The sequence below is a fragment of the Argentina anserina genome, chromosome 4 (assembly GCF_933775445.1).
Source record: "Argentina anserina chromosome 4, drPotAnse1.1, whole genome shotgun sequence".
Classification (NCBI taxonomy): domain Eukaryota; kingdom Viridiplantae; phylum Streptophyta; class Magnoliopsida; order Rosales; family Rosaceae; genus Argentina; species Argentina anserina.
The window spans coordinates 8633576-8647317 of record NC_065875.1 but is presented as its reverse complement, the minus strand read 5'-3'; the positions used below and the strand labels follow the sequence as shown (position 1 = coordinate 8647317).

Genomic DNA, 13742 nt, shown 5'->3' with positions numbered 1-13742 from the left:
AGCTCTCAGGATGTTGACCAATTCTTAGATGCTGCTGATACCTCTGTGTCTGATATGGTGGAAATACTGGGATCTGATGCGGGCTTTAGAGTTATTAACCCAACTTCTGGCTTTGATATCCCAGCTCACTTGATTGCTCCCAAGAAAATGCCTCGCTCTATTATGAAGCAAATGGATGTCTCTGAGGATAACAAAATGAACATGGTTGATGATAATGCATCCAACATGAACTCTGATGAGAATCACTAGCTGGAATAGCCAGGGTAGTTCCTGGCTTGGTTTTCTAACCCAAGTGCATCATCTTAGTGTGTCACTTAGGTTAGATGTGTTTTGTACTATGGACACTAGAATTCCAAACTTAAATCTGGAATCAAATAATATTGTGTCCAAATTGTCTTTATTTTTCAATAAATTTGAGTATGTTAACTCTTGTGGTCAATCGGGTGGTTTGCTTCTTTGCTGGAATTCTCCTACTTCTGACATTAATATTATTCATAAGCATGATAGATTTATTCACTGCAAGATCAAAGATCTCACAAAAACTGATTATTGGTTCTTTTGCACTTTTGTTTGTGCTTACCCTAAAAAAAGACTTTAATCTGACCTTTGGAAAGAACTCACTGATTTGAAACCCTCTAGTGACTAGTAGATTCTAATGGGAGATTTTAATAATGTTACTTGTGCTATTGAAAAGACTGGTGGTAATAACCCGACTTCAATTTATATGCAGAATTTCATTTCTTTTTTGAATAGCATCAATGTTCAAACCTTTCAAGATCATGGTATACCTTTTACTTGGTCTAATAAACATAAAGACAATAGTCTTATTTTTGAGAGATTGGATAGAGTTGTGGCCAATGCTTCTTGGTTTAATCTGTTTCCTAATGTTACTCTTGAAAATTTGCCTATTACAGGATCAGACCATGGCCTTATTGTTCTCACTACTCTTCCTTCTTTGAGTATGAAAAGGAAAATCTTTAGAATGGAAGCAATTTGGATGAATCACTCCGATTTTCCCACTTTGGCAGAAAATAATTGGTCTAAAGTATTAGATGCAAACCCTATTAAAAATTATGTTGCTATCAGTAATGCCTTTGCTTTTGTTCTCTGATTGGAGTAAAAAACTTATGGAAACTTTCTTTTAATAGGAAATAAGTTAAAAGGTGATATGGAGTTTTACCAACAACAGTGGATGGATCATCCTGATTCTTTGTTCCTCAAAGAGAAAACAAATGAGTGCTCTTCTGCCCTTAACCGTTTCTTTCAGGAGGATGAGTTATTCTGGGCACAAATAGCAAAAGAAAATTGGTTAAGTTTAGGAGATAAGAATACAAATTTTTTCCATATCCAAGCAACAATAAGAAAAGAACGTAATAGAATTATTGGAATAAGAAATGACCTTAACTAGTGGACTAATGATCATTAAGAACTTGTGAATGTGTTTTTGAACAACTTTAAGAAAATATTCATTGCCTCTTCCTCGCTTCCCTCTAATTCCTCTCTAATGTTTTGTAATATTATTGACATGTGCATCTCTAGAGAAGACAATGATGCTCTTATAACCCCAGTTTCCACTAAGGAAATAGATGATGCTATCCATTCTATTGGTAGCTTGAAAGCTCACGTTCCGGACGGTTTTAATGCCTTATTCTTCCAGAAGAACTGGGATAAGATAAAAGAAAGTATTTATCCCATCATATTTGATTTCTTTGCTCATAAGGTCCAAAATCTTGATCTTATAAATAAAATTAACATCGTCTTAGTTCCTAAAATAGATAACCCTGTCTATATAAGCCATTATAGACCTATCTCTCTTTGCAATGATGTTTATAAAAATAATTTCAAAAATTCTAGTTTTCAAATTAAAACCTCTTCTTCAGAAATGCATCTCTATGAATCAACGAGCTTTTTCTCCAGGGAGATCCATTGCAGACAATATTCTTATTACCTATGAACTTTTTAATAACTTTAACAGATCTAAGGCCAATATTGGTTCTATGGGTATCAAATTAGACCTTGAAAAGGCCTATAATTTTTTAAATTGGACCTATATTAGAACTACCTTGTTGCAATTTGGTTTCGACTCGAGTTGGGTAGAGCTAATAATGAATTGTATTAACACAGTCTCTTTCTCTATTCTGATTAATGAGAAACCAGAAGGATATTTTTAAACTCTCAAGGGGTCTTAGATAAGGTGACCCTATCTCTCCTTATATTTTTATCTTGTGTATGAAATCTCTGATTAGATCTCTTAATAAGGCTGCTGCTACACCAAAAAATCATATTGGAATTATGTCTTCCCCTAAGGGTTTTAGAGTTTCTAACTTAGTTTTTGCAGATGACTGCTTAATCTTTGCTAGGGCTACTAATGCAGCTTGAGATATTAATAGAATTTTGGAAGGTTTTGCTGTTGCATCTGGCCAACAACTGAATAAAGATAAGTCTTCAATTTATTTTTCAAATAGAACTAATGCTAGTCATAAAGTTTCTATTTCTAATATTTTGGGAATTCAACATAGATCCTCTATTGGTAAATATCTTGGAATTGATAATGTTATTTTCTGGCATGATCCTATGAACACTAAAGAACTGATCATAAAGGTGAACAAGAGATTGAGAAGTTGGAAGAGTGCCTCCCTTTCGAGAGATGGCAAAATTACTTTACTTAGATCTAATGCTTTTGCCATTCCAAATCATATTTTGTCTTATTTAAAATGCCCTAAGAAAACAGTGAATGCACTTGAAAAGAGTATGCGGATGTTTCTTTGGGGAAAGAGTGCTAAGTCCCCTCCAGTAGCTTGGGACCAGGTTTGTCTCCCCATTAATGCTAGAGAGTTAGGAATTAGACCTGTTGAATTCTTTAATAATGCAGCCCTTGCTAAATTAGGCTGGAAAGTTCTTACCAACCACTCTAACTAGTGGGTGGAAATAGTTAGTAGGAAATATCTTAGAAGAACTAGGTTATTTGAGATAAAGAAAATCCCTCTCAATCTCTTGCTTGGAGAGGTATTCTTGACTCAAGGAATATCCTCACTAATGGCATCAGATGGATTGTTGGAAGTCGTAATATCAATTTTTGGACCTACCATTGGGTTTTTGACTACCCTTTGATAGATGTTATTCTCTCTTCTGCTAGAAACTCCATCGATTTAAATATTACTGTAGCTGATTTCATTTCTAAAGGGTCGTGGAATATTGATAAGCTGTCTCAAGTGTTAGACAAAGATATTATTGACGAAATTTTATCTATTAATATCCCTCTTAATAACTATAATGATGAATTTGTTTGGGGCCCTTCTCCGAATGGCTCCTTTTCTGTGAATTCTGCCACTATGTTACAATACAATTTGCCAAATCATTCTAGAGATGATCTTTTAAAGAAAATGTGGAAGCTTAATATGCCCCCTAACGCCAAAGTTTTTGCTTGGCTTTTCATTAGGGAGAGATTGACAACTAGACATTATTTATCTCGATTTATGACCTCTATAAATTCTTCATGCCCTCTTTGCTAATTTTCAGTTTACTAATGCTATTTGGGACCTTATCCCTCATGTCCCTAGACTTTGTAACTTTAATAATCTTCATGACTGGTTTTTAGAAAATTTGAAGAATTGTCCTCCTGTGGTTGCTGACGGTGGATTTATGGCTTGTTGGCAGCTCTGGAAGACCCGAAACAACACTATCTTCTGAGATTCTCCAACTTCCCCTCAATCTATTGCTATTGCTGCCGCCTCCATTAGCTTTTCTTACAGAAATGCTACTAAGAAGCCTCCCCGATCTGCTTGCATCCATCAGGGGCTTATCAAGTGGATCCCTCCTGCCCCAGATTGGTTAAAGTTAAAATTTGACGGGGTTGTTGCCTCCCATCCAGCTGCAATTGGCTTTGTTATTCAAAACTCAAGTGACCAGCCAATCTTCTCTAGTGCTAAACGAATACAAACTGACTCCCCTTTGCTCTCTGAAGCCATGGCTCTTCGTGACGGTCTTATTCAGCCAATAATTTATCAATATCCCGTCTCCTGGTGGAAGGAGACTCTACCTCTTTGATAAATGCAGTAAAAGGAGTCTGCTCTTCTCCATGGCTCATCTCTTCTCTAGTCCGAGACATCAGGAATCTCCTCTCCTCCTTTGATCATTGCTCCATTGACCACATTTTCAGGAAATCAAATTTTCTTGCTGACTCAATTGCTGACTATGGGCTCACTCTTGATGAGCCCTGCTTCTGGAATGGCATCCCTCAGCAGGCTGCGTTGGCCTTTCTTCTAGACAGTTCCCATGTTGGCCGTCCTCGTGGCGGTTTGTTGTAATTTTCCTTTTCTGTTAAAAAAAAAAACTGAAGTAAGGAATTAAGACAATGTTTTTCTTCATTTTCTTTCCACTGAAAAATTTATAGTTATCTAGTATAGAATACTAAACTAGGTAACTTATCTATAGAAATTATGAATTCTTGAAAAGATAAATTGTACGCGATTTTTTCTTGATTTATTTACTTCCTAATTAAACCAACTAGACAGTACTAGGCAATTGTCTTCCTAATTACACATAATTAATTTAAAGGATATAGATATCTATAGATACCGTTATTAATGTTAAGCGATTCTCATGATTTACTTCCCAACAATATTATACATGCTAACTGATAACTCAATGATTTGTTATTTACTAGCTATCTAGGTGTTTATCTTTGTTCTATAAATACTAGTAATGTCAATATGTGATTTTCACCCATTACAATTGGCATAGAGAGACAGGAAAGAATCAGAAGAAAAAGTAATGGCTGAGTATGAGGGAGTCCAAATTCCGAAAGTACAACTGGGAAGCCAGGGATTTGAGGTGAAATTTATTTGCAATTCTTGATTTTGATTGTCCATAGTGAATGAATTATAAGAAATTTGGTGTTTTTCATAGTAATTTATTAGGTGAGACGGTGAGTAAAAAGTTTACATTAGCATAATGATTTCATATGTCAATAACCTATTGCATGCAGGTCTCCAAGCTAGGATTCGGGTGTAGACGTCTTACTGGGACATATAACGAATCTCTAGTCAGTGAGGAGTTTGCAAACTCAATCATCAAGCACGCATTTGATAATGGAATAACATTCTTTGATACAGCAGATCTCTATGGACCTCATACCAATGAAATTTTAGTTGGAAAGGTAGCCTCATTACATATCATTCATTTCATAAAAAGATATAGTGTTTGATGTTGTCTTAAACTTTGAATCTTGAATTTCAGGCATTGAAGCAGTTGCCTAGAGATAAAATCCAGTTGGCTACAAAGTTCGGCATCGTAAGAATTGAGCCTGATCATACTAGGATAATTAATGGAACTCCCGAGTATGTTCGGGCCTGTTGTGAGGCTAGCTTGAAGCGCCTTGATGTTGACTATATTGATCTTTACTATCAGCATCGTGTGGACACATCAATCCCAATAGAAGACACTGTAAGGACTTTTTAACTGCAATTTTGATGTGTTTCATTATTATTATTTTGTGAAGAAGTCTTTCTAATGAGATAGATTAAGGATTTTTGGTTTTTCACCCAGTTTTGGACATCATATTCAGATATCGACAATTTAATTTTTTGATATATGTGAGTAGATTATCCCAGTAAATTTTATCTAACTTTTTTTATGAAAATGTTAATGCGGCCACCTTCAAGCCTTCATCCAAATTTAAAACTTCGGAGTTTAAACCATTTGTGTAATGACGGTGATTTGTAATACTTTTGAACATCATAAGCATTTTTTTGGTTAAAAATTCATTATTTTTGATTTGGCGATGAAAGACTGAAAATTATATGTTTTTATTCAAAAGGATGACAAGATCGTGTCCGTCTCGTCCTAAAAATTTAAAAAACACATGACTCGTCCCGATCTCGTCTCGAGTTCAAAGAACAGGACGAGACCGGTCGTGGGCTAATCACACGCGAGTCCCATGCACAATATAGCCTTATTGGAAAGACTCCCTTATTAATTTGCCTTACAAATTCAATTTTAAATTTAACTATGACAATACTTTTAATTTGTCAACGTCAGATTGGGGAACTAAAGAAGTTGGTGGAAGAGGGGAAGATAAAATACATTGGATTATCTGAAGCTAGTCCGGAAACAATTAGGAGGGCACATACAGTTCATCCCATTACAGCTATACAAATGGAGTGGTCTGTTTGGACTCGTGAAATTGAGGAAGAATTCGTCCCACTCTGCAGGTGTTCTTATCACACAATTCTGTAATTTGGGACTTGTACATGCTTTCAGTAACTTTCTGCGAAGCCCCTTTATGTATTGTACTTGTTGGAACATATATAGGGAACTTGGAATTGGGATAGTGTCATACCACCCCCTTGGTCGTGGATTTTTAGCTACAGATGGTCTACCTGAAGATCACTTTCTGGTAACCTATATTACAGATTTTGTATATCAGCTGATTCAGCCTGCATTTTGATTATTCCCTTATTTTTCTGGTTATGTTCATTTTTTTGACAACATTTGTTACCAGCGTTCAACTCCGCGTTGTCAAGGAGACAACCTCAAGAAAAATATGATCCTTCAGGGTAAAGTACTGAACTTGGCGGAAAAATATGGATGCACCCCTGCAGAACTCGCACTCGCATGGATCGTTCATCAACCCGATGTCTGGAGTGTGCCTGGTGTTGTACCTATTTTTGGTGTGTGCATGTTTCTTTTCTTTACTTCTTCTTTACCTTATGGTACAATTTGCACTAGACTAAGAGGAAATGAACCTTCATGAATATTGTCACCAGAAACCATTCTTGAATCACAATTAGAAGTTCAATAGGACTGAACTCTCCTGTTTTTCAGGCACAACCAAGACTAAACATATTGATGATAATATTGGTTCCTTGAGAGTGAAGCTGTCGAGAGAAAAATTACAAGAGATATCTGAGGTGATACCTATCAACGCAGCCGAAGGGTACAGAGTACCAGACTATATCATTCCTTGCACTTGGAAAAATTCAGATACACCACCTAAAGCTAGCGAACAATGCAACCAAAAGAAGCAAACATAGAAGACTGCTACTCTCTTTCGTCACTTTCCTCCCTCTCCTCTTCAATAAATTCCTTAATTTCATGAGGCTTACCAAAAGAAAAGAAAATTATGATTGCTTGTAATAAGGGATTGTGATGACTTAGTGGGACTGATACCGCTTGTCTTCCTAGATTTCCATTTCTGCCAGCTAGTTTCTAGTTTTCTTGTTGTTCTTGGATAAGAATGTCCATTTTCGAGGGGTAAGTTTGATGTCTTCCCCTTGCCTAGTTTCATGTACTCTTTTTACTTTTCTCAAATAAAATCTCTACCTTGCACCATTAATTTTCTCCCTTGCAGTTTATGTTCAAGAGTAATTCAATGTAGCAACTTCCAATTTTCCAGTATGGGTGTAAACCGTGTAATTGTAATAATTTCTCTATTTTCCCCACGACAGATGCTATTCTCTTTCCCAGTTATATTGTGATTATTGACGTAGGTATACAAGTATTGAAGTTCTTGGAGAATAATCAGAATATGCATATGAATGATCATTTAGGTTGTTGCATATTGTCAGCACCACCTTTGCTAGATTTCGGCTTCTTAAAAAAAAAAAAAAAAAACTCATGTATGCAGCAGATGATACAAAAGTCTACAGTTAGGAGGTGTTGTATGTTATGTTCCAGAACTGTCAAGATCAATGTGAATAACTCAGCTTTGTCCTTGTTAAGCTGGAATTAAGTCCTTGATTTACAATTAAGTATGTTACAGTATGTCTATCTGTATAGCTATCTGCAGCAATATCAATGATGATATGTACATGATCGTGTAGCTTAAAGCTAGCAGTCTACTACATTATCTTGGAAATTTTGTTTTGAATGGGATTATCTTGGTCTTGTAATTTGTAAGTTCTGTTACAAAAAACTTCTGGTTGCGTTGAAAATGCTACATTTTTTTTGTAAGAATGCTTTGTGTTTTTTGATTGTACAAAGAAGGAATTTGGGTTTAGTTTATACTACGGTGTAACAGAGGTAGATTAATACTCTCATTTGCTGTAATATTTGAGCTGTATATCTTCATGTCTCAGTGTATAAAATAAGGATGTTTCTCAAATTAGATTGGATAGACTCGTGATCAGCATTACTGTCACACCAAGATTCCTTTTATTCTCTACTATTTAATTTTTTCTAAGAACAAGGTTTGCAAAATCCGAACTTTTTATTCAAGTTACCTTTTGGTCAATATTTTTTGTTCTTGTTGCAGGTATCTGAACTTAAGCGCCTTCGAGGCTAACCCTCCAGCCCCTCCTGGCTTCTGTACAGACAAATGATACGAATCCAGACAGTACAGAGCTTAAAAGGATTGTGAATTCTATAGTAAATTTTGTTCCTATATTCTATTGCTAGAAAAATAAAGTATTTCACAGCACTTCACATTTACCGAATTAATCATTATCCCGTCGTAGAAATTAGATATTAATGATTCCATTCGTACAGATTCGCAATTACTTGACTAGTACTCCCCCATTAAGGGGTCTAGGGCATCTTGTGGAAACCAATCATGTATTTAGTTTCCAAGGTACAGATTAAGTGCTTTTCAGACTAATTCAACAAAGGAGCAATTGTATTACAAAGAGCAATAGTGAGAAGGACAAATTTGAATGATGACATTGCATGATCGTAAATCTATAACAGAGACTTGATCGCCCAACAAAGTCAAGGAGTCAGACATTAGTAAACTCATTATCAACCAAGAACATTACGAACAGCATTCCTCCACACAGACAATTCAGCGAGTACAATCAAGTCAATGATGAATCTGCCCGAAAAGAAAACAATATCAACGACATCATGAATTTAGGTTACATTATGTCCCAGCCCTGAAATTTCGAATGATAAAAACTCGAAATCGAAGCCATGAAAACTCTAAAACAATTTCAAATATATTGAAATCATTTTATAGTAACAGTGTATCGAGACTGAGTTCATAGTACGACTCAGTTGACTTAAATAATACATAACCAGTTTATACCTCAAGTATTATGATAAATGGAAATGTAAAATTCACTCAATACTCACCACAAATAGAAGAAATAACTTCGGCAATCTTCAGAGTAAGCCCTCCAAATCTGCTAATCCACACATGCAGAACTATCTCTTACACCATCGAATAGATGCACCGGGATTGTAAACACAAACCTGGTAAGCTTTGCAGCTCGTATGAGTAAACCAACATTATAACATACATCGCATACAAAAGAAATAAATGATAACATTTAAAGATAAGTGTACTCATGAGACACTGGACGACCCATCTAGTTGTCCAATAATATTTGAAAATATGTGTACTCATGAGACATTGGGCAACCCATATGTTTACCCAATATCATCTAAAAACACGGTTACTCATGAGATCCAGATACTCATATGTTACCTGATCGGTTCGATTACTCGACATCAATATTTAACAGTGTAAGTATCGTTAATAGTATAAAGCAAGAGGGTATCGTTCATAAACCGGGGATCCAGCCAGGGCATAGAATCACAAACATTTAACAACGAATTCATAAGAGTTTAAGGATTTTTGATATAGGTTCGGCATTCAAAGATAAAAATAGAAAATAAAACCTAAACTAATATATACATGTAATCAACGAACCAACACACAATACATCACTAAAACAATTCATACAAAGAAACCGAATACAAGTTCTAGTTCTCCTTTTAGAATCATGCCGAGATACCATCTTAAACAATTAAGGTTGGATCATGCAATTAAGTTCCAAATCAATAACCATTATGCATAGACACTTAACACATTCAAGTCTTGCCAATCGGCTTCATAGAAATCTAACATGTTCATCTTACCATATAACTCCAAAGCCATGCATATCGAATTCATTAAGTATGTCACCTACTTAACCCCCAATCATACAATTCCGATATAGAAAAGAATAAACATGTTCATAGCATAAGTCTTTAATCCAACAACCTACATATCATACTACAATCGCATTCATAACACATAGATATCGAAATCACTCAAGATCATGTCACGGTAGAAACCAAAAATCACAAAACCAAAACATGAAATCACAACTTTATATAAATTGAATCAAGTAGCTATTTCATAGAAAAAATCGAAACAAGTTTACTGTAATAACCCGATTTTTCAGAACGATTTTTGGATTGCTTTTAAAATTATAAAATTTGTGAAAGTCATTAAACGTGTTGTGTCGCCTTGCGACGTCGGATAAATCGAAAACGGAAATGTTATCGGAACGTTTATTTAGAAAAACATTACGTTTCAGTGACGTGGGTATCAACTTTTATTCCGTCGCTCGTTTGCGAAAACTTCCTTCACGAAAGTTGTGGATCTCATCGATACGAGTTCGTGGACACTTCACGCGTCCTAATCGGACGTCGTACGTAAACGTTACTAACGACGGAAGTTAGTTTTCGATTTTGAAAACAGGTACAAATAGATAATTAATGGAGCTAGGGTTTCCATTTTTGGAAACCCCTACCCCGCGCCTCACTCTCTCTTCTCTCTCTTCGTCCCCGAGCTCTCTCTCTCCCTCACTGTCCTCGCCGGCGATCTCCTTCACCGGCTGTCTGTGTCGCACACCGCCGGTCCAGGAAGCTTCGTACAGAACTCCACAGTCGACCCCGAGCTCGACACGCCGTCCCATGCCACGCCGGAGCTCCACCAACGACTTCAAGATTCGGCAGAAATCGCCTCCGTACTAGGCGCATCACCGACGACAATCCGACGGTCCAAAGGTTCGATTGAGGTAAGGGTTAGCATAATTAGATTGTTGTGATGCTTTGTTGTTGTTTTGTGGTTGTTTTGTTTGGATTTGGAGGAGATCAGAGATCAGAGGAGGAGGGTGGATACCGCTGCCTAGAGGTGGCGCATGTGGGTGCGTGTGGTAGCCTAGGGGTGGTCTGAGACCGTAAGAGGGTGGAGGAGGAAGAGAGGAAGGATTTTGGGGCGGCAGTGGCGTGCTACGCGCCGGTCCTAGGCTCGGCACGTGGGCCCCACGCGCTGTCGCCGGAGACGGCGTGTGAATAGTATTTTCGAAATAGTAAATTTCTAACAATTTATTTTTATGTCGGTGAATGTAAAAAGTGATTTACGTAAGGCAAATGTAAATTGATTTTACGTACGATAAATCTAAATGTAAATTACTTTAAGTAAATATAAAAGTAATTTCGGAATGATAAATCGGTAATTATTATTTACTGAGACAGTATTTACATTTGGATAGTACGTATATGTACAGAAATATGTAAACAATATGTACAATTACATGAATACGTAATTGTTGTGTATTTGTACATAAATACGTGAATAGTAAATACGTGAACAATAATTTCGTAAAACCAGAAATTGCTGAACATTAACATATTATTACTGTTCCGGCATTTAAGGTTTACGTAACGATTCTTAAGGTGATCGATAATTCAAGTAAAGTAATTACTTTTGGAATCGTGGAATTACGCTTGAGATTTCAAGGTGAGTAAAATCTCACATTTACGAATCTACCCTTGCGGAGATTCAAGATTATGTAAAGAATGAAATATGACATGTATATGATATAGTGGAATATATATATATTTGTATAAATGGTAAATAGGTACATATATATAGTTTGCTATATTATATACTGTTATGATTTCGTGGTGAACATGTTCATTTTGATGATGAGATTTATATATCGAACATGTGATTTGAATTGTACAATATGACATGATAAATTTTTTACGTTGTTTTAACATTGAGTTTTGTTAAAACTTGATTGTCTGCGGACGAGTTTTGTCTTCGGACGTGTCAACTAGGAAATGGCTAGGCCGGCCTCTTATCTCCTTATCCAACTCGGACATGACTTCTTTGTCTCACTAGGAATGCATCACGGCATCACTACTCTTTGTCCAAATAAGATTTGTCTTTCCTAAAAAGAAATCGATGAATAAGGAATATGAAAGAATGAAAATAGGAAAGTAGAGTCCTAGTCGAGTAAGGAATCCTACCTCAATAAGGATTTCTAATACTTGGCACAATTTCATCGTCAAATTCATCCAAATTCATCCAAATTCGGCATAGCTCTACTAAAACATACAAGTGATAAATACGAACCTAAAACAACTAAATAAGAAGTAATAAAGCATAAGAATAGGGCAAAGAACGTCACACTTTGTGCTCCTATCAACAACCTCACACTTAGACTTTGGTAGTCCCTTAGTAAACACTAAAAGGGAAATCAAAACATAAAACAAAAATCAAAACAACTAAAACTAACGACACAACTACACACGAAATATTTTAATGCCTTCAACATTTTGTCTCAGAGATCTCCAAACTCATAGCATTAAAAATAACACTCAATCGAAATAGATAAGATGAATTCAATGGTTAATAAACATGAGATTTCGTTTAACAAGTAAGACATGGCAGAAATAAAGATGATATTAAGCTCGACATGTTCAAAACAAGTCCAAATTCAACTCACAAAGGATATGCACTCCGAATTGTTTATCTCAAGAACATGGCAAATGCTTAAAAACTTTTCACAAACAAGAGTTATAAACACACAGTGAAATCGAAAACCTCATGAAAGATACCAATCATATGCACAAATGAACCCAAACCATATGCTTACTCATGAAACAAACTCCACAAATCAAGAGCTATTCATTTTAAGAATCATGCGGATCTTTATAAAAGGGATGACTTAGGCTCGACATGGGTATTATTTTTCAGGGTAAAAGGAGTCACAAAGGTCATCCTTAAGACTTAGCAAAGCAAAACATCCACCTTATGTCACCATACTCCATAGAACAAGGGCCAAATAACATCATGTGTGATCCATCATTCACTTTAAACATTGTGAAATCGAACAAAGGTTAAAGTATAACATTATTGAGCCTTCAACAAATACATCACAACTCCAAATTCACAAAAACAACATTTAGCTATGCCGAGATTTCTTCATCATTATTTTCTCAAACCGTGTATATATCTCTTTTTCTTCTTCTTTTCACATGGCATCTTTCAATTTTTTTCTTTTTCATACTCTTTCCACGGTATTTTTACATATAATAGCATAACCCCACACTTAAATCAAATCATCACTCCATATTAACTCCAAGAATCGGCTATGCCAAGCCTCAAAGACAAGGTAGAGATATAACTATACTAAGCAAGAATATTAACATGTTGGTAATGAAAGAAAATGCTTAACGTAGGCTCAAAGGGTTGACACTAAGGTGTCCCAAGCAGGGCTCAAATAGGGATATACGACTCTTTGGCTTAAGGTGGTGGAAATCCTAAAAAGATCCAACAATCTTTTTTTAAAAATCAGAGTATATTATGACATAAACCTTCAAAAATTTTACAAAGTAAGTTCTAGCATTCTCTAGTTCATTGCAATTCTATGGCATATGAATTAATCAAAATAGATGTAATGAGATTATAAAGCCAAGAAACGATAGAATAAAACTCTCTAAAGAAAGGCACAAGTATGGCTCGAAACTCACATAGGGTTACATGAATCAAAACAAGTAAGGAACATGCTCACTCTGTACCAAAGTTTCAAAATCCTCATCTACTACATGTTCGTACAAAATCTACACATCGATTAACCATCAAATAACAATGTAGTCAATTCAATATCGTGATCATCTATCAACCATAAATTTAAAGATCAACTCATACTAGACAGTTAAAGACATACCTAGGACTCGATTAC

At 35.8% G+C, this 13742-nt stretch overlaps 1 protein-coding gene across 1 annotated transcript; it reads left to right on the top strand.

Annotated features, from left to right (window-relative positions):
- The first annotated feature begins 4773 nt into the window (after nt 1-4773).
- On the top strand, nt 4774-7034 carry LOC126792133 (probable aldo-keto reductase 1). Its single transcript, XM_050518618.1, has 7 exons — nt 4774-4833; nt 4988-5158; nt 5239-5445; nt 6040-6212; nt 6313-6397; nt 6503-6671; nt 6826-7034. The coding sequence occupies exons 1-7, from the start codon at nt 4774-4776 to the stop codon at nt 7032-7034; spliced, it is 1074 nt and encodes a 357-aa protein (XP_050374575.1).
- Nucleotides 7035-13742: the final 6708 nt, after the last annotated feature.